Genomic DNA, 21,051 nt, shown 5'->3' on the forward strand with positions numbered 1-21,051 from the left:
CCGAGCCGGGGAGCAATAAGTATACCCACAACTGCTCGGCGCCGCTCACCGTGGGCAACTCCGGAGTGGAAGAGAGTCCGACTGGCCCCGGAGCCCGAGCTGTGTTTGGAGGTAGGCCTGCCTACGTCTAGTCACAACCTCTTGACCTCACACACCAGCTCGGGCTCCTTCCCCCGCCACAAAGGTGACATTCAACAACATCCGTCGCCTCGGATGGGACCGCCGACGTCCCCGCCTTCGGCCACCGCCCAGTTCGCGCTGCGCCCGACCCCTACGGCCCCTCCCGCTGGCGGCGAGCCCACGGGAAGAGGGACCAGGTTACGCTTCGGGGCCCGGGCCCCGCGGGTGCAAACCTGGCCCGGGGGCGCTCGCCTTCGAGCCCAATCTTGTACAGGACTGCGGGCAAGTCTCACACCACCGTTGGCATCGCCATAATGCTAATAGTGTTTGTAAACGGAAGGCCGCCAAGTAACGCACACGACCGCAGACCTCCGCCAAGGATGAACTATCAAAAGTGAACAGAGTTCATAGCGCTTCGCTTTCAGGCTTGTCAGCTAGCAGGCTTACTTCCTGGAGGAAGGGAGGACGAAGCAAAATGATTTTAGAGGTTGGACGGTTCCAGTGGTACCAGATTTACAACTTTATTACATTTGTCGAACACTAGGTGACTTTTTTTTTTTGTTGTTTTGTTTCAAAAACAAACTTAAGAATGTATGATAGTTCTGTACACTTGAGACCTTTTAACAGCATCTTCAAGAATTAGGTGTCGTTATATGGATAATCCTTATGCCTTATTTTGGGAAAGTCTACAGATTCAGAGTTTCATACAATTGTAACAGTTTGTGTAATCACTTGGACCGCCATCACACATCAAAAGCACTTTATTTTGTGTCAGTAACAGCCACACCAACAGTGCAAAGAACACTGCAACACGCACACGCAATTCCGACCGTGCAAAGGAAAGCAAACTCCATTGCGCTCTTCAAATGCGCCATCCAGTCGTTATGTGAAGCTACATTGAGGCTGTGAGGAACATCCGATCTCAAAGTCATCAGAACAGTCCAAAAAATTATCAGCAAACAAAACTGCAGTGGGATTGCTTTGCTCACATCTAAGGGGAACACAGTTTCTGCACATTTTCAACAGTTGTGCTAATAGTTCACAAGAAGAGGTGTACAACCTACATTTGTGTGTTTAGTCAAAACAATACTTGCTTAACAGTGCCTGGAAAACGCAGATAAATGTTGTTTTTGTCGGCTACATTTCGTCCCAGTGGGGAATTTAAGCACGACACAGAGCCACGGCGGAGAAGCGCACTTCGCCTTGTCCTCGCTCCACAAATCCTCGGCACACTTTGGCAGCATCCTTGACGTGAATTGATGGGAGAAAAACAAAGAGGTTATTCATGTTAGGGGGGACGGAAGTACAGCGGCACCTCATCTACAAGTTCCTTTTGAGATGCGCTCCCCCCTCGATGCCCAATGTCTTCATTTTGTGTGTGTGTGTCTGTGGCCTTTAAAAGATCAAATGTCATTTGGTTTGGATGAACCTTGTTAAGGAATCAAAGTTGAGATGAAAGTTGATTGAGCGCGGGTCAGGGAGTCAGCGCAGGCAAAGCAGGCCGTCGCATCCCAGAATACATCTCCCCTCCCTCCCCTCCCCTCCAATTTCTCTCTCATACACAAACTTTTGCAGCCATTCAAACTAATTCCCATTTCACAGATCGTGAACGCATTCCCGAGCTGCCTACGGCGCGCGCACACCACCGTGTGTTTCTACGGGCTGTACACAACGCACATATATCGCACTTATTCCTGGAACAGGGCTATGAAAACTGTACAGTAGGCGGGAATTAATGACCCTGACGGCATTATGTCGATCGGAGTCGCGTTTCAAGGTCGTCGGTGGGCCTCGGGATTTCAAATTGGGCCACAGACCTCAAAAGTGTGGGAATGACTCCATGCATGCGTAGCGTTTGATCTGAAACATGTCAGAAAAGGGAAAAGAAATAATGTCTCGTTTTGCTTCAAACAAAGATCCTTTGTTTGCTTTGATGGAGGACTAAGGGAATCCCAAAGGAATTCACATTGGACTGAAAAACCATTTGGATTTTTTGGGAAAGCGCTTCAAGCCGTTTTACTTTCCATTTTGCATTGGGCCTGCTGACAACAATGAGGTTTTGCCATTGCTTGCTCTTCACTGTCATTGTTGTGTTTTACCTGTGATGATTGTGCACTTTTAATGATTGCATTTCCCCCTTTATGACAACGATTGTTCTTTTGGGAGAAATTGAATTGACGTACCGTTAGGAGGGTCTCATCTTTGGTGGTTCCGTGGTTTAGGGGGCCATTCATCTTCCCGTCTTAATCGCAAATGAGACAGTCAAAACTTCATCGACAATCATTTCAAGTCCTATTTTCCTTACCGAATTCAAGGAGTTGTCCATTGACGTTGACAAAGGCAACAAAGTGGAAGTTGACCTTATCTGCTTCTGGCTGCAGGGATTTTCAAAATGCATTCAATCTCATTCAGCTAACATTTCTGGAACGGATCAAAAATACAAAGGTAGCCCTTCGGGACTGCGATCGAGTCGACTTACCCTACATTGGCCCTGCGCAGCCACCTCGTTGTGAGCCTCGTGGATTGCCTGAACAAAGAATATTTCCAGCACAATTACACAAATTGAGGCCAATATTCAAATGAAATCAGGACATTTTTGGACCCCAGAATAATCTGGAAACAAGGTGGAGCGGTGTGGTCTGTTGCGCCCCCAAGTGGGCATGAACCGCATGTACATGTGCAATCATGTCCAGATCGGAGCTTTTTATAGCAAGCGTGCGCGCTTTTGGTTTTTTTGTTTTTTTTTAGCTCTCCAAGCAACGCCAACATTCAAATACAGTATGTAGTAGGCACAAGTGTTCATCACAAACCACAATGTTTTATTCCGAAAACGCGTATTCAATAATATTGTAAGCCACTACATCATGCACAATTTAAACATTAACACTGCACTTAAATATACTTGTAAAAAAAGAATGATTCAATTTCAATGGATTGTGCATGACATTTTTTTTTTTTTTTTTTTACTTAATTTTAAGAACCAGTTAAAGAGAATTTATTGTACTTAAGTTCAGTACAACTGTAAAATGTAAGTAAAACTTACTGAAATGGATTTTTTTTTTTTTTTTTTTTTTTTAAATTAAAAAAAAGGTTGAAATTGGCTGTATGCATAGCTACAAGCTTCGTTCCAATATGATCATCACCTGGTTCTTGTCCAGATGTTTGGCACGGTCATCAGCAGACATCTTGGCAGTTTCATCCAGAAACTTCTTCAACACAGAAGCACTCTCTAAAACCAAAAACATTATTTTTTTTTTTTTAAAGAAATAAAAACTCCAATCGTTTAATAAGTTTTTGCTGATTTGGAACTGGTGCCTCGTTTTCTTCAGCCATTGGGTCACACACCCATGGCAAACCTTATCATTTTTTGTTAGCGTTAAATACAGCATGTTACCGAAGGTCAGTTTGCTTTGGTTGTTTGCCAGCGCGTGCAGCAGAGCGACGGTGCCGCAGGAATTGGTCGCCGTCTGCTTCAGGAAGTAGGCGTCCGAGCTCCGCACCACTTTATCCGTCTGCTGATGTCTGAAAGAGTCATGCTGAGACACGCGCACAACATTTTATTAGTTCAATAAATACAAATCCACACGCAGCACGTTAGATTACAAAATCTAGAACCAATGCGTTAAAAAAAATGTAAATAAACGTGCTCAGGTTTGAATGACTATCATTCAGTGCAGGTCGACTAACTCAACAATAATACAGTATTGTTGAATTAATACCTCTGCCAACTGTCCTTTAGACAATATTTTACCAGAAAATACAAAAAATAAAAAATAATACATTTACAGCATACACTTAACTTTTTTTGTAAACAACATTACATCAATACAATGTAATAGTTTCATGACAAACTTTGACTTTAATGTACATAATTACCATCTGTTCTTTTTTTTTTTTTGCCAGCGGCGGGTCAATTTATGAGTTCTCGCCAGGCAAAATTAGCGGTGTACTCCAGATACAGGCATTGCAACTTACTAGATACTAATGCAACTTCACTTCCAGACTCAATAGTCCAAAGTGAAAGCCTCAAAGTCTGGCTGCGTGCTATTCAAAGCTCATACCCATTCGCCGATTTTCCTTTCAGAAATAAAATAGCCGTGCCTTGAGATGAGTGACCATATGAGGTTTTCAAGATACGAGCAGTCATTCGGATTCTTTTTTTGTTTTGACTTAGGAGTGCAAAGTCGAGATGAGAGCCCCGTACGGTGGCTAGCGTCAGATAGAATTTGGAAATGTATACGTGTTTATTGCCACTCTTGGGTGAGCTTTAATGGAGTTGTGTTTGAAATGCTCGGGGATAATACTTTGGGGTATATTAACAAAACCTTGGGGGGGGGGGGGGGGGGGGGGGATCCATTATTCTTGTCCAGGCTTGGTCCCTACATGAACTGATGACTCATCTCCGTTACAATCAGCATCCGCCAACCCTGCAAACTCAGCATCAGCACACCCCAGAGGTATGCGGACTGGATGGATCACTGCCACACCCAAACATTGTTATCCCCATAACCCCCCCGCCCCCGCTCCCCCCTCCCCCCAAAGTCAGTCTTTGCGTCGCTAAATTACCTCTTGTGTGATGGGGAAGAGCAGCATCAGGGCACAGCACGGCTTCGGGACGGCGGATAGCTGCTCGGCCTCGAAGCCGAGGACGTCCACAAAATGCCAGCTCTCGCCCACGCCGACTTTCGTCATCAACTGTTGAAAAGCACGAAGACAAATCAAGTTGAATAAACATGCAGGGGCGAGATTGGCCGGCTCGTGGGGGGGGGGGGGGGGGGATGCTACTGCAGGGCCAGACAGACCACACCCATCAGTAGCCGAGACGCTAACGGTGCCACGAGGACGCTTTGAGATTGGGACTTGTTTTCTTTTCTTTTCTAAACCACGTCTTCAACCGTTTCCACACCCCAAAAGTGGCGTATTTGAATTGTACCATCGATGAACCAACCTGTCAATGATTGTTAAATTGACGTCTTGACAGCTCTTGGCAAAACTTACCGGATATTGAAACACAGTGACTCAGCGTCAAAGGGCTTTTTTTTTTTTGGTTTTGTTTCAACTTTAGCCACCCACCTTGTTCAGCACCTGTAAGCAGAAGACACAAAAACGCCACATTATTCCACCGTCGCCTTGAACGACTCAACTAATGGCGGTCGCGGTTCTTTGACTTCACCTCAGGGTTGATTTCCATCGGAGTCCACTCCATGTTGCTAATGTTTATCGACCTTTTACTCGTGCTAACTTTGAATATTTTCCAGCCACGCGAAATTCGGTGGTATTTATAAGACGCGGGTTGTACCATTCGGTAGAATTCCAGAGGGGTGGGCTCACCCCAAATGGCCGTTCGTATCTCGACAGTGGCCGTCACTGAAGGATTTGCTAACAATTGATTTCATTGAATGCGATGTGAAGACGCCGCGTGACAGACGAACGTGGGGAAAAAGACCCTTTTGGGTCAAAGGGTGAGACGGCAAAAGTGTCACGTGCCAATCCAAAGCGATTGGAAGGAGAAGGAAGGAGATGGAAGCTATCTTCTGCCTTGTCGCCAATGCTCATTTTCCACATTTGGCGTTGCATGTCCCTTTGGGTTACACGTGGTCTCCGTAGAACTTTGGCGTTCGTAGTCCAAGTTTATGAACAGAATAAAAAAATGTGATGGTGTAATGGGACGCCATAGGAGGAGGTGTGCCTGGTCAACGCAGAGTTTGGTGACGTTCTTCGTCTACACGTGCTATTTGCCAAATAGAGAACAAGACTGCAAATACGTATATTGCTTTGATGTTTGAACCAAACTTCCCTTCTTTCTTTTAGATCATTTAGATACATCGTTTCCAAGAGGAGACAGTTACACTTCAGACTAATTCTCCATCTTCGCGTTCAAGCCCTGCCAAGACAATAAACCCGAAAGGAAATCCTCCTCCTTCCTTTAGTTATTAATGAGAACGAGGAGGCTGTGGAATTGCCGAGGAAGCCGAACAAAGGTTGTGCCAGCTCGATAAATGCTGATCTATGGTTGCGGTTGTTGAATTGTTGCAGAGCGAGAGTGCGTAAGAGGCCACTGGTGCAGTCACGTGCACAAAAAGGTCAATCGGGGTGCATTTCACCGCATGTTACAAGTGAATGTGAGAAAAGAAACTCAAATCATCGTAGTCGTTCCTCGCCGTCTCGCGTTGAACTTTCTGCACTTCCACTGTATTGCAGATTTTGAAACCATACATATCTAATTTGATATGGCGGATTTTTTCACTAGGCGGCACGGTGCCCGAACGGGTTAGAGCGTCCGCCTCACAGTTCTGAGGACCCGGGTTCAATCCCCGGGCACTCCGCTTTCCTCCCACATCCCCAAAAACGTGCACGCTAGGTTCATTGAAGACTCTAAATTGCCCGTAGGTGCGGATGGCTGTTCGTTTGTATGTATGTGCCCTGCGATCGGCTGGCGACCGGTTCAGGGCGTGCCCGATGACAGCCGGGATGGGCTCCGGCACGCCCGCGACCCTCGTGAGGAGAAGCGCGACAGAAAATAGATGGATGGATTTTGCACGCCATCGTGGGATCATTTTACATACAACACTGTACAATCCATTCTTCTAGAAAATAACATGTAAGCATTGACAGGATAGGGAGGAAAAGGTAAGCGAACTCTTGGATTTTGTAATCGGTTGCTCCTCCTTGGGTAGCAAAAACTTCAACCTAATGTTTCTCGTAATTGCAACAATCAGGATGAAATTTGGACCATTCCACTTTTTACAAGTGTTGCAGTTCAGCACAAATCTTGGGACGTCTGGTGTCAATAACCATCTCAATCTGGTTGAGGTCAGGACTTTGACCTGGTCCCTCTATTTTCTTCGACTGAAGCCATTCCGTTGTTGAGTCGCTTCTGCGTTTCGGGTAATTGTCCTGTTGCAACCCTCTTTTGAACAGATGTCAATCGATGACCTCATCTTACGCCATCATTTTTCATTTTTTGGGGTGACAAAACTTGATACCAAATTCAAACGTCCTCAAATGAATTGTTGAAGAATCAGATTTGTCTTCATTTTAATCATTTGTACAGGAGCACACACGCGTACACACACACACACACATTGATTTTGTCACAACACCGGAAGTAGAATCCGAGCGATGACACTTTATTGATTTGCTATCTTGAGAACTAATTTGTCAGGTTTTAGTATTCATAACGTGCTGGTTGACTGTGTAGCAGTAAAATGAAATGGAGAATATATGACCCGAGAGTAAGCAACAATAGTCTCGTGTTATTAGTTATAGTTTGCCCACGTGGCTGGACTGGAGGTGTTACCATTGTTTTCATTAGAAACACCACCGAGTAGTGTCGCCATTTTGTTGCAGTGGGTACGTGAGCTTCCCCTACTCAAGGAGACAAGTTAGCAATCCCGAAGCAGCAACAACAACCAAAAAAGGAACACAAAACTTCTGCTTTTGCGGCTTTATTTTCAGTTGTTTCGCCTCCTCATTGGCGTCTACGGCTGGGCAAAGCTCGAGGAAAACTCCATCTCCCGTGGTGCTTTGCGCTCACCGGGGTGCGGCGCGTCCACACGCACACGCACACGCACACGCCCACAAGAGTTTTTCCGAGCGGACTTGAGGCTGTCGGTCCTTCTCGTCCTCGCCGCTTCTCTCCGTGCACACCCCGGGTGGGACAGCTGCAGCTCTGCGGTAAGTCGCTACTCATCTTCGGTTCGACGGGAACCACTCGGAAAGTTGACACTGTGACCTGGTCGGGCTTCAACTTTGGGGGTGGCTTGCTTTGGTCTCATTATTATTTTGTTTGTCCCTTTGACAGAACTTCTTCTTGTAGGGGAAAGAAAAAAAAACAAAAGGAAACCAACTCCTGTCGACATGGTGAGTCACTTTCCTGCGTTTTCCTTCTCAACGCTTCGCATTAAAAACTAAATTCAGCACTGAATAGTTTGGAAATAAGTCATCATAGTGTGAAAGGAGCGAGATCCGTTATATATGCAAATGTTTGACTCATGATAGTAAGAAGAAGCAAAAAAAAAAAAAAACCCCATCGACTTCCCAAAACAACGCCCACTTTCTGCCGAATTACATAACGCTTGAGCGCTTTTTCCCCCTTTTCTACTGACACACTTCGTACTATATAAACACTCATCAACTTACCAGTTTACTGTACCTGTCATTTAGTGGCGCTAAAAGAGCATTTATGTAGCTCAATTATAGTATTATTCATCCATCACAGACAGGACATTTTTCAGGGCTTCTTGCTTACTGCGATGCCTTAAAAGCAGGGGTGAGCATAACCTGTGCACGTGGCCCACCAGGACATTGAATCCTGTATGTACTGCAATTCTTAAAAAAAAAAAAAAAAAAAGCCCCCACATATCCATAAATGCTCATAATATATCATTAAAACATTTGTTTGAAATTTGGAAGCAAATTGGTCCTCGGAGGTCCCCGTTAGGAAAAAGGCTGCCCACCTTTGACCCCTTAGTTGACTCTGGCATCAAGGCGTGAAAGGTAACTAGTTCAAGGCTGATGACGTAACGTATGGTAATAAAATAAGCTTCTTTTTTTTCTGTTGGGAGGAGCTCGGTTTGTGCGACTCAAGTAGGCTCTTTCTCATTTGGGTGGGGTCTGTCGCTCTGGACGTATGTTTTAAAACACCCTTTTCCAGTCAGAGGACACCAGCCACCCTCCCTCTTAAAGGAAAATCGTCGGGCGGAGCCGCTATGTCGTCATTCAAATGCAGCGCTTGCCGTCTGCGGCGAGCCCTTGTACCGTATCCGAGGCAACGGGATAGAGCATAAATAAAAGGCCTCGCATTTCTGAGGTTCGTGGTTTGATTCTTCATGTTCTCCCAGTTATGTAACAAACAAGCATTCACATAAAAGTAGGTGTGAATGGGAATGTTTGTTTGGCTATGTGTGACCTGCGATTGGCTGGCGACCAGGCCGCGCGTGTTGCCCGCTTCTCTCGCCCAAAGTCAGCTGGGAGAATCCCCAGCTCATCAACGACCCCCGAAGTGCTGTAGAAGACGGACGGACGGACGGACGGACGGTATCATATCGCAATGGAGTTTTATACGTGATTGATTGCCGTCCAGTGCAGGTGGTACCCCGCTTCTCTCGCCAAAAAGTCAGCCGGGATGGTATCAGCACACATGACTGACAGGCGAAATTGATTATTCAAAGAATGAAGTCAGATTTTGGGGGCTTTTTGGCCTGCAATGATTACATTGAAATCAATTAGAAGTCCAACCGTCGCGCAAGTGAGACGAGACTGAGAGAAGATTGCAAGCACTGTTCGCATACTTTTGGAGGGGAGCGCATCATCTTTTTGGCGAGCCAATGAAAAGTTGTCGCGGTCAAGACCCCTGATGGCGTGACTCACTCGCTGAAATGTGTTGTTGTGCAAATATCGTTGATTAGATTTCAACTTGTGCTGCTGCTACTCAGCGTGTTTATCAAGAGAAGCACATGAACATTTTGGGAATTCCTCCCGGCTGGAAAAGACAACACGGCCGCTTGTTTTTGGTGGTTGCCCTTCCACGTGATTTGTCAGTTTTTGCTGTGCCGTTCCTGCGGTTTGACTTCCCAAACATCTCGCACCCATTTAATCGTTCAACGCGAGGGCGTGAACGCGAGCCCTGGCGTTCTGGTCTTTGTCTCGCGGCGTATTGATGAGTTTGCCTTTGGCCTGCACATTCTTCCACCCAGTTAGCCATCATCAAGCGAGGGGACGCTCAAACGAGAGCCGTTCTGTGCGGACTATTGAGCGAGGGACCAACAGAGGAATGCGAGGCGCACATCTGCGAGTCATTGTGTGTACACGGATGATGCCTTTTCATTACATTGACTGATTCTGTCGTCTCGGTTACAAATATACGCAATAATAAACCAAACGTAGCGAAATATTCTATTATACTACAGTATCATATTGTTATATTTCGGTGTAGTATTTATGACAAATATTAGGACTCTTAAATATCAAATATACTATATATATGTAAATGTAATAAGAAGGAGCCTGAATATATATATACTGTATACACTGTGTTTTTCCTTTTTCTTTTTTTATACTGTATATCATTTTGCTATTCTTTTACTTTGTTCAAATTAAGCAAGCCAGCAATAAATCAATAAGTATAATAGGGTAGATTTTTTTTAACTATTGTATCATAAATTACTGTAAGTACAAATGAAATATACATAAATGCAATGTAAAACAAATTATAGCTATTTTAGAATACAGTATAATCTTTTCTTTTATTTATTACAATTGTAAAAAAAATACAAACTAAGTCAAATTTTTCAATGTAAAATTATTTAAAGTCGACAGTAAATATGTATGATAATCTGAATGAATATCGAAAATAAAAAAGGAAGGATCCCTGATTCTTTAATGGGAAACTACAGTAGCTGACTCAAAGGAACTCCAAACGTTTTGTGTTATTATAAAATGTCATTGCAAATGTAGAGAACATAACTATATATGAAAATGTCTACCTTCATTTTTCACAAGAATAAATCAAGAGATGAAAAAGAAGTCTCATTGTTGTGAAATTTACTGCAACAGTCAAAACAATTGATTTCTAATATATTCTCACCGGCCATAACTGAAGTTTCGAAAGCGCTTTCAGCATGATGCCCCTCTGCAGTGTATACACGCTCATGTATTACGACTTCCTACTTTGTAGGAGGCTGATCCTGATCCTGCTGCTGTTGTTGTTGTTGCAGGCCAGCAGAGGAACCGTCAAAGCCAGCGCCAACTTCGACGCCGACGCCGACGCCGAGGTCCTGTACAAGGCCATGAAAGGGCTGGGTAAGAATATTCCTATTCCTATTCCATACATGCCCCCTGACGCGTCACCTGACCACAACTGTGCTTGCGGCGGTGTTTGCACTGGACAGACAAACACGAGTGAGATCATACAGTAACTATAAGGAGCGGCTGCAAGAGACAGGACGGGCCTGTTGTTATGTCAGAAAGGGCACCTGCAAAGTATTCACAGCGCTTCGCTTTTCCCACATTTTATTTTGCAGTTACCGTATTCCGAAATGGAATACATTCATTTCCCCCCCCTCGAAATTCTACACACAACACATAGGGTGTGTAACAACATAAAAATGAAACGACAGTGGCGCCTTGAGATACGAGTTCAATTCATTCTGTGACCACGCTCGTAACTCTAAACACTTGTATCTCAATTGATCTTTCTTCATTTCTGTCATTTGTTTCTTAAAAGGGAAAATAGCACTCTCTCATAGTTCACTTCATAAGAACATATCACAATAACACACCGTCATTCAAATCGGTTGAAACAGTATGTGCATCATGATTCATTTATTCTAGTGTGCATGACTTGGCCACCGGGGGGAGTTTCGTACAGTCATGCAGACAAACGAAGAATCATTTCACAACTATTTCACAACTCTTTTTTTTTTGCAGAGGATGAAGCGTATGCACCAAAGCACTACTTTTCTATTACTCAGGACCTGTCTGATAGAAGCTCCTCCCCTGTCTTCAACACAATTCCTTGGCACCAAAGTACTACTTTTCTATTAGACAAGGCAATTTTGAAAAGAGCACAAAAACAATGAATAGGCACGTTTTTGCAGCAAACAATGGAGACTCGCGAGAATCGCAAGCACTGGGGAACGACTGCATTTAGTAGTTCAATTATTCACCTCAAACAAACCACCTTTACATGAGGCTCATCAATAATGTTAGCACCTAATGTTAGCTGGTATAGTAGCCTAAAAAACTGAAGCGACATCACACACGAGCAAACAAATATGCGCACAAACACTTTTCACAAAGTGTTGTAGTTATTTTCCGTTCTTTTGTTTATAAGCTCGTGGGGGGAGTCAATGATCAGACCAAGAAATAAGTTCAATTTAGTATTAAGCAAATGATTCAAGTCATACAACCCCGTTTTGACAGCATGCTGGAATTCAGCCAAGGAGTTAGGCCGACAGATTCCGATGTGTCATAAGCGTGCTTTGCGGTCCCCACAGGCACAGACGAGGAAGCCATCTTGCAGCTGCTGACATCCCGCAGCAACGCCCAGCGTCAGCAGATCATCGCCGTCTACAAGACCCTCTTCGGGAAGGTGAGATGACGTCGCGGGACCTCGCCGCTTGAGGGCTTTGAAAGGAGACGCTATGCATTTTCTCGACAATTGAAAACAGTTCCCACGTGTTTTAGTAACATTTATGTGACGTTTTCGTCAAAATACCCTTGTGCTCAAGAAGAACTCAAATGTGTGCCTTTTTCGAAATATTGTGACAGTGTTCTTTGTTAGATGAAACCATTATTTTTTCCGATTTCATCAACCATTTCACACTTGAAGGTCTCCCATATTGTGGCTAGACCACCATAGAGTGACTCTCTAACAGGGACTCATTAGAAAAGTGTTAATTTTATTTCAAAAACTTTTGTCATACGAGTGTCCAGAAAAGGCCCCGCTAACAGTTACTTCTGTTTGACCCAGTTTTGTATCCAATTTGTCCATATTTGGCTAAGACCGGCCCCTTTCCTCTGATTGGTTGTCTCCTTTTTCAGGATCTGATACAAGACCTGAAGGGGGAGCTTGGGGGTAAATTTGAGACGCTCATCGTGGCCCTGATGACTCCGCCCCTTGCCTATGATGTCATGTCACTCCGCAATGCCGTCAAGGTAAGTTAATATACAGTCAAACACAGTTTGCAGTGGTGTACACCTGGGATGCGTCATACTGAGAACTTTTCGTCATAATAATCGGCATGGATGGGCAAAACTGTGCCACGCACATCATCTGGAGAAGTTCGGAATCAATATTTAGGTCATAACATAAGAAAAACATACATTGAGATAAAATACGTGATACTCACCAGAGATGCCGATTTTTGCTAGTCGAAGTTGGCTATAACGGAAAAATGCTGACATTAGTGTGAGGTGAATTTGAAATGTGCTTGGTTAAAAGAACAGCCCCATTGTTCATATAGTTAATGACTGTACATCGACCAGCACTACTGATTCTGAAAGATTAGAGTGACATGGCAACACACACAGGCTGGAATCTCATTGGACAAATGAAAATTCAACACAGAAAATAAGAGTAACCTGTTGGGAATAAAGGAACAAATATTTCATGGAACAAATATTTGAATTTAGCTTGTAAATGGGGGTCAGTGTGTCTGATAGTGATGAGGCCAGGAGAGAAGGTCATGACGGTCGAATTTGTAATAGTTGAGCTAATATTGCCGCTTTTGAGAATTCGCTCTTTGATCACTAGGGGGCAGGCACCGACGAGAAGGTGCTGGTGGAGATACTAGCGTCCAGGACTGCTCATCAGGTGAAGGACATCGTAGCTGCCTATCGACAAGGTAACCCTTCTTTTAACACATATGCAGTGTTCCCAAACTTGATCACAGATTTTTATTTTTTTTTTGCTAGAAATTGTCTTCTCGTCTATCGCGGAAATCCGACGTCACATGTTTTTGCGCTCATCTTATGACTTATCGTTATCCGCGGCAGGGATATATCCCAATTTGTTGAAAGCACTCTGGAATGTGACTTTTTTTTTTTATTCCACTTTGTCTTTGAAATGTGATTTTCTTAAAGTCTGACATTTTTTTTTTGTTGTTGTTGTAAAATTTCAAATTTGCATTATTTTCTTGAGATTTTTTTTCCCATAATAGTAAGGCTTTATTCTCTTAAACTAATGTAACTTTCTCATATATCGTGACTTTTCCCCCCCCAAAAATACGCTCCTAAAAATTCTGACTTTTTTTTTGCAAAAACTTCAATTTCACAATTTAAAAAAGTTCTCATAAAATTATGACTTTATTCCTTCTGCTTGAAAATATGAAAAAAATGCAAATGTTATTTTTTGTTATTTTTGTAGAAAAGTCAGATTTTATGAAAAAAAAGAAAAATCCTTTTTTTCTCAGCTTATGTAAAATGATGAGTCTCAAAAGATTATAGGCTTTTTCATCTTTAAAATTGACTTTTTTTACATGCAAAATTGTGACCAAAGCTGCATTTTCTTTGATCAAATCTTTTATTGTAACACTCCGCCACTTTCTTTAACTATTGTTTTTTTTTATTGAAATGTATGATACGATTCCAAATGTCCTTTTTTCCCCCACAAAATGATCAGATTTTATGAGGAAGAAGGTTTTCTGCTTGTAATAATACGACGATGTTGAGAAAAAATGTGACTCTCGCTTTTGCAAAAAGGTTTGGACTTTATGAGAAGATTTTCGCTTTTCGTAAAATGACGACTCTCACAAGAATACAGGCAAAATATGACTGTTTTTAAAGGATTACTTTTTCCACATAAAATCTATATCTTCTGTTTTTCTTATGACGACTTTATTACGGTGTGGTGCCAATACTCTTTTGTAAATGACTAAACTTTTTTCCAGACTCACAAAGTTCTGAGCCAACGGTAACTCTGCAGTAAAGAGAAGTGGAAAAAAAACAAACTTGAAAGTGTAAAATCAAGAAACAAAAAGCGCTCCGTGGAATGATAGTTTTTGCTTGTAATGGCAATATGACAGTTGTGGATTTTACATTTTTTAAAATATTTTGCCCAGAGTACGATGACGACCTGGAGGAGGACGTGTCGGGCGACACCTCGGGCCACTTCAAACGGCTCCTGGTCATCCTGCTCCAGGTCAACAACACCTCCTACTATCTACCCGTTTTATCTGCTGGGATCCATTTGAATTTTGACCCGTGGAAATGGTCTTCCATTAGTAGTGCTGTATTGGGGTTCACGTGTTATTCAGCTGTTCAAGGAGTGAATAGTGCAGGTTTATATTCTCATCTCTGAATGTTGTCCACACAGGCCAACAGGCAGACTGGCATCCAGGAGGCAAACATCCAGGCTGACGCTGGGGTAAGTCCTTTAGAATATGACAATCTTGAATGCAATCATTTGTTCAAGCAATGATCCAAACAAACATTGAAACATGAACTGCCTTGATTCAACCAAAACAAAAAAGTGAAAGAAATGGTTTCAAAATGTAGGGTTGGACATGCAATGGCATGTCTGGGCATCTAGATAAAGCTAGACGAGCATTCAGGTCAACTCAGCCCCTCGAGTTAGTTCCAAATAATCACAAATTAACTAACTAGCTAGCCAGCTAACCAACACACTTGGATTGTGGTCAGTAAAGTAGCTAGCGGTTTGCTAACTAGATGGCTAAATAAGTGGCAGTTTGCTAACTAATCCACTTGATAACTAATTAGTTAGCAAGTTAGCGAGCTGACTAACATGAATTACCTACCTAATAAAGTCTCTTTCATTGTGTTTAGTTCCCTATTGCTTGCTAACTGCAAACAAACTATAACATTCAGAAATTGCTTGCTAACTAACTAGCTAACTACAGAACTAAAGCACAGTGGCAGCATTTAAGTTATTTGGATAGCCAGTTAGTTAGATACCTATTTACTGTTAGTTAGCTGGCGAGCTAGTTAGTTGCAGAGGTGGGTAGAGTAGCCAAATATTGTACTCGAGTAAGAGTACTATTACTTTAGAATATGACGACTCAAGTAAGAAGGTGGCGGCACGGTGGACGACTGGTTCGAGCGTCAGCCTCACAGTTCTGAGGACCCGGGTTCAATCCCCGGCCCCGCCTGTGTGGAGTTTGCGTGTTCTCCCCGTGCCTGCGTGGCTTTCCTCCCACATCCCCAAAACGTGCATGCTAGGTTCATTGACAACTCTAAATTGCCCGTAGGTGTGAATGTGAGTGCAAATGGTTGTTTGCTTCTATGTGCCCTGCGATTTGCTAGCAACCGGTTCAGGCTCCGGCACGCCCGTGACCCGAGTGAGGAGAAGCGGCTCAGAAAATGGAGTATATGGGAGTCGACACACACCTGCCACCATTTAAATGTTGAACTCCCCAAAAACCACCAACACATACATTGGGGCCTACCGAAACATTATTTGCTTTATTCGCTTGAATGGCTTCATGAAGAAGCTGTTTGCTGAACAGTGATTGTGTGTGCGCGTGCACGTGCGACACCATAGGATAGGGCTGATGTTGCCTTATCCACTACCAATATAAACAATATAAACATCTGCAACTTACCGCAAGCAGTTTTTTCATGTTAGAAGTCCGCTAAAATATCCGAGTTTGGGCAGTCACAATTTAAGAGTTGCATGATAAAGCTGTTGTTTTTTTGGAGTCTATAAAGTAAACGCAGCTGCGCGTCATTTTGATTGGTTCGCGAAGGCTGCGTGCGAGGTCACGTGCCTTGCCTTGTGTCGTCTCATTGGTGAATTGGTGTCAAATGACATGAGTGAATCGGTGCAACGGGCGTCATATGCGGAAGTCGAAGATGATATATCCAAATAGAATGGATAAATCAAAGTAGCGAAGGGCGTGTCGATGATTGTAACGGAGTAAAAGTATCGATCCTTCTTCACATAAGTCCTCAAGTAAAAGTAAAGTACTCTGACAAGCGCTCGTCGTCATCGTTGTCGTAGGTCCTGTTCAAGGCCGGCGAGCACAAGTTCGGCACCGACGAGCAGACGTTTGTCACCATCCTGGGAAACCGCAGCGCCGAGCACCTCAGGAAAGGTTTGTGCACGGGAGCGCAACGCGAGGAGCAGCAGCTCACTTTGGTTTCTGGCTTTGGCGCTTTGCAGTGTTTGACGCCTACATGAAGCTGTCGGGCTACGAGATGGAGGAGAGCATCAGGAGGGAGACATCCGGGAGCCTCCGAGAGCTGCTGCTCGCCGTCGGTGAGCCTTCGTATTTCTTGTCCAATTAGGAACCTTTTGACAATTATGTAGAGTTTCTTCCAAAATGATGACCACTCTTTTAGAACAATTATCATACTTGAAACATTATGACTTCATTCTCTTCATGTTTTCACTTTTTTTCTCATAAAATTCAAGATTTTGAGATTATTCTAATGTTTTTAATTTCATCATCAAATTCGGAACCTTAGAAATAGGACTTCATTTTTTTCATATTTTTCGTCCTACAATTAGCCCTTTTTCCTTGGAAAATAATGTCCTTCTAATATTCAAATTCGGACTTTCTTTCTAACATAAGGACTTCTCCAAGATCCGAATGTTTTACATTTGTTCTCAAAAGAATAACTATTTTTTGTAAAGTTGTGTCAAATGAAAATTGTATTCTTGTCATCAAAAAAATGCTCTCTTCTAAAATGATGACTTTATCCTTGTAATAAAATGACATTTTCTAACATGACCACTTTGTCTTGTATATACAGTATTATAAAAATACATAATATATATAGTGATAAATGTTATTGATAATAATATAATTGGACTTTTTAGTAAAATTGTGACTTTATTTTGTAATATTACTACTTTTTTTCTCATAATATTTTGACTTTATTCTTGTAAAGTTACAATTCTTTTCTTTGGAAGTCACAGCTTTTAAAACTAAGAGTATTTGGATTTACCGTAGTGAAAAAAAAAAGTACTTTATTCTAGTCAATGTTTTATTGCAGTAAAATGAACACTAGCCTTGTAGTGTTTCGACTTTTTCTTGTCGAACAACTCCATTTGTTCACGTACAAATTCTGCTATTATTCTGAACGTGTGAGTGTAAAATCCAAATGTTTTTCTCCGTCTTTCCCTCAATAGTGAAGTGTGCCAGGAGCGTCCCGGCCTATTTTGCCGAGACTCTGTACTACGCGATGAAGGTACGATGAACGATGGATAACGGATGGATGAATGTCGTAATAGAAGATTTCGATATGAAGAGTGTTTGTTTGTTTGTTTGTTGTTGTTGTTGTTTTTTTCCAGGGCGCCGGAACCGACGACAACACCGTGATCCGTGTGATGGCCAGCCGCAGCGAGGTGGACTTGTTGGCCATCCGAGCTGAGTTGAGGAGGATGTTTGCGTGCTCGCTGCATTCCATGATCACGGTACGCACATTAACGCCACCTTCTCCTTCTTCTTCTTCTTGTCATATCACCATCTTATTCTTGAATACTGCTACACTGTTTTCTTGTCAAATGATGACTTCATTCTTGACATGGCTTGATTGTAATATATCCATTTTATTCTTCATTCTTTGAATATTCAGACTTTATTCTTTAAATGTTTTTACTTTTTATTTATGTTATTATTATTATTTATATTCTATTACTTTAACTATTTACTATTTACTTTCTAAATGTACAACTATATTCTTGGGGTATAAAACTTTTTTTCACATAGAATTATGAGTTTAAAAAAAATATTTTGCCCTTATTTGTCAACGTCTGATTTCATTGTAATATAAATCAAAAAAGTTTCCTGTAAAATTATGAATTCCCTCTTTTAATATTTGATTTCATTCTTGTAATATTACAAGTTTATTTGTATAAGACTCTTTTTTTTTCCCCCTTTCAGATTACAACTTTAATATTTGAATACTTTGACTGTTTGATCATAATAATAATAATAATACTAACAACATATTTGTATAGCATACATTTATTCTATTCTTAAAGAACTTAGCAGTCACAATTAGGAATGAAATAAGGGAGAAATAAATACTACACAGTTTATTTTGATCATGAGAATAGTCAGTATTATTATTTTACATAAATGTTAGTATGATTTGATGTTTTAATTTCATTTATCGTAATAAAATGAACAACAGCTTGCAAATTGAACGTAGAGTGATTGTTTTTTGCGAAATAATGGAGGCTGACATTGTTGTCCAACTTTGCGTGTGTTTTGGATTCTGTAGAGCGACACTAGCGGCGACTACCGCAAGGCTTTACTCCTCCTGTGCGGCGGGGATGACGCGTAACCACAGCAACGGTGGCTAACCCGACGCCGACCTCCGGCGGTTTCGGGAGACGACCGAGCTCGTCGCCGACGGACCAGCCGTCGGCTGCTTTTTCAACTCGAATAGCCGATCTTCGAAAGGTTCAATCCGCTTTTTAACCGACGGTCCGCTAATTTTACGAATGATTCTATTTCTATGTGTTTGCGCTTGTTTGACACTTGATTCAATAATAAACTTTTCATTTGATGAAGTACAATCAAATATTTTGCGTTGGCCTTCTTGTTGGGTGATTTGTCTTTAGATGGCAATATGAACATCGAGTATGGAACGATAGTATTGACAAAAGGGCGGCAATGCGTACAGCTTTGGGCAAATCAAATAAATAAATATACGCCACCAAATAAGTTAAAAAGTCAATAAAGATAAATGTGTTAAAAGTTTAAAAAAAAAAAAAAAAGCATAAATGTTTTTTGGTTTTTTTCATAACTCCATTTTATCGAGAGAGTACTTTAAAACAACCAGTGCTGCACACCAAGTGCTGTACATTATACTGTAGAAGAAACAAAATATAAAAACAGTTATAGTTGAAACGGTTAACGTTAATGATAACTTTCAAAACACTAAAACAGTGCGGTCTCATGCTAAGTTGAAAGAATAAAAATGGGTTTTAAGATGATGGACATTGTTGGGACGGACTTTCCCAACATTTTATATCAAATAAAAACAGGCTATCAGAAAATGGGATTGTTTTTGGTCATTTTTAAATGGTGCTCACTGCTTACCATAGAAAAATAGTACTGGCAAAAGTACATATTGTAATATTTATCACAACATGTATGAGCAAATAAAATGATATAAACAGCTACATTGACAGTATGCGGACAACTCTACACGGGTCCCCTTCAACCTCTTAAGATGGCAGTCCGATAACTGCGCACGTTAAGCCTTGCGCCCTCCTTAGGCGCTCACTGTAGAGGAAAAGCTTAACGTTGCTTAATGTGCGCAAAATCTTTATTATGCATATGTTTTAACCCCGACAATTCTTGACTCAGCAGGGAGGAAGGGAGGGCAAGAAGCGTTTTTGGGGTAGCCGCCCCCCACGCAAAACCAAAAAGGGTACCAACCGTTACATGGCTTCAGATGGTGTAAAACATGTCCTCGTTTGAGACGCGCTAAGTACATATTTCGGACATTTCCCAAATGGATAGTGGACACGAAGCCCCTCAGAAGCATCGAAGGTGAGTACGAGAATGTTCCTGTGGTTCTGCCAAAGGTGATGCAAATTGGTCGACTTGCAGCCCTTTTTCTAATTCTGCCTAACAACGAGCAGGAGCTTTTGTGATCGGGACTCGTTTGATGTGCGAAAACTGGGATTGACCCAAAATGGCCGACGTCCTGTTCAATTTCCGGCGAAGGTCCTCGATACTTTGTCACGCCGATTATGATGAGACGCCTGTCGACCCCATTTTTTGTGTCGATCGCTAAAGCTGGCGTCGGGAGTCCATGTTTTCTGACCTCCCGTACGCGTACGCGTCGTGGTTAACGCCCGGCGAAGCGTACGGACCGTAATCAGGGATTAGTGGGCGACACGAAGGCGGAGGACGGGTTGCCTCTGTGACGTCCGTGAATCCCCGTACAGGTTCCGGAACCCGTACTGTAACCGTGGTCACCGCGGTCACTTGCCGAAGGACATGAAGGGAACCACCATTTAGAATTTCATGTGTTTTGGGGTCAAAAGAGAAAAGAGAAAGTTCCATCTAAGCGATATCCCGAGGGCTCCACAGCGAAAACTCATTGCGATCACAAAACCTCCGAAGGGAAGGAAAATGCCACTCAGCAGTCCAGCAAACACACTTTCCTCTGCACGTTGCTAACAATGCAATCGGCGTTTATTAGGACAGATTTAAAGCCTCACCCTCATTTGAAACGCTAGCGCTGTTTTGAAAGCGGAATTTGAAACCTTAACCTCTCTTCAAATCCTAATTTGAAACCCTAACCCTATTATGAAACCCTACTTTGAAAGCCTTAACCCTGTGTTGAAACCCTAACCCTGTTTACAAAACCTAAAGCAGTTTTGAAACCCTAATTTGAAATCCTAACCCTATTTTGAAACCCCAAACCTGTTTTGAAGCCCTACTTGAAACCCTAAAACTCTCTTGAAACCATAACCCCGTTTCAAACCCTACTTTTAAACAC

General features: G+C 42.4%; 2 protein-coding genes across 4 annotated transcripts; one reads left to right on the forward strand and one right to left on the reverse strand.

Annotated features, from left to right (window-relative positions):
* Positions 1 to 863: 863 nt before the first annotated feature.
* Positions 864 to 10,759, reverse strand: uchl1 (ubiquitin carboxyl-terminal esterase L1 (ubiquitin thiolesterase)). 3 transcript variants are annotated; one of them, XM_061770465.1, is made up of 9 exons: positions 10,709 to 10,759; positions 5,194 to 5,205; positions 4,687 to 4,815; positions 3,515 to 3,656; positions 3,264 to 3,349; positions 2,600 to 2,647; positions 2,426 to 2,495; positions 2,304 to 2,362; positions 864 to 1,365 (listed from the first exon to the last, which is right to left on the reverse strand). In XM_061770465.1, the coding sequence occupies exons 1-9, from the start codon at positions 10,742 to 10,744 to the stop codon at positions 1,282 to 1,284; spliced, it is 666 nt and encodes a 221-aa protein (XP_061626449.1). In that variant the 5' UTR covers positions 10,745 to 10,759; the 3' UTR covers positions 864 to 1,281. The 3 variants fall into 3 exon arrangements, with proteins under 3 accessions (XP_061626449.1, XP_061626448.1, XP_061626450.1); XM_061770464.1 differs by lacking the exon at positions 10,709 to 10,759 and adding an exon at positions 5,294 to 5,422; XM_061770466.1 differs by lacking the exons at positions 5,194 to 5,205; positions 10,709 to 10,759 and adding an exon at positions 5,119 to 5,176.
* anxa5b (annexin A5b) lies at positions 7,484 to 19,116 on the forward strand. Its single transcript, XM_061770468.1, has 13 exons — positions 7,484 to 7,797; positions 7,925 to 7,983; positions 10,839 to 10,923; positions 12,120 to 12,214; positions 12,667 to 12,780; positions 13,379 to 13,469; positions 14,685 to 14,764; positions 14,939 to 14,989; positions 16,583 to 16,676; positions 16,745 to 16,840; positions 17,717 to 17,775; positions 17,879 to 18,001; positions 18,814 to 19,116. Exons 2-13 carry the CDS (start codon positions 7,981 to 7,983, stop codon positions 18,874 to 18,876), a joined length of 954 nt encoding a protein of 317 aa, XP_061626452.1. The 5' UTR covers positions 7,484 to 7,797; positions 7,925 to 7,980; the 3' UTR covers positions 18,877 to 19,116.
* The last annotated feature ends 1,935 nt before the right edge of the window (positions 19,117 to 21,051 follow it).

The sequence above is a fragment of the Phyllopteryx taeniolatus genome, chromosome 4 (genome assembly GCF_024500385.1).
Source record: "Phyllopteryx taeniolatus isolate TA_2022b chromosome 4, UOR_Ptae_1.2, whole genome shotgun sequence".
Taxonomy (NCBI): Eukaryota; Metazoa; Chordata; class Actinopteri; order Syngnathiformes; family Syngnathidae; genus Phyllopteryx; species Phyllopteryx taeniolatus.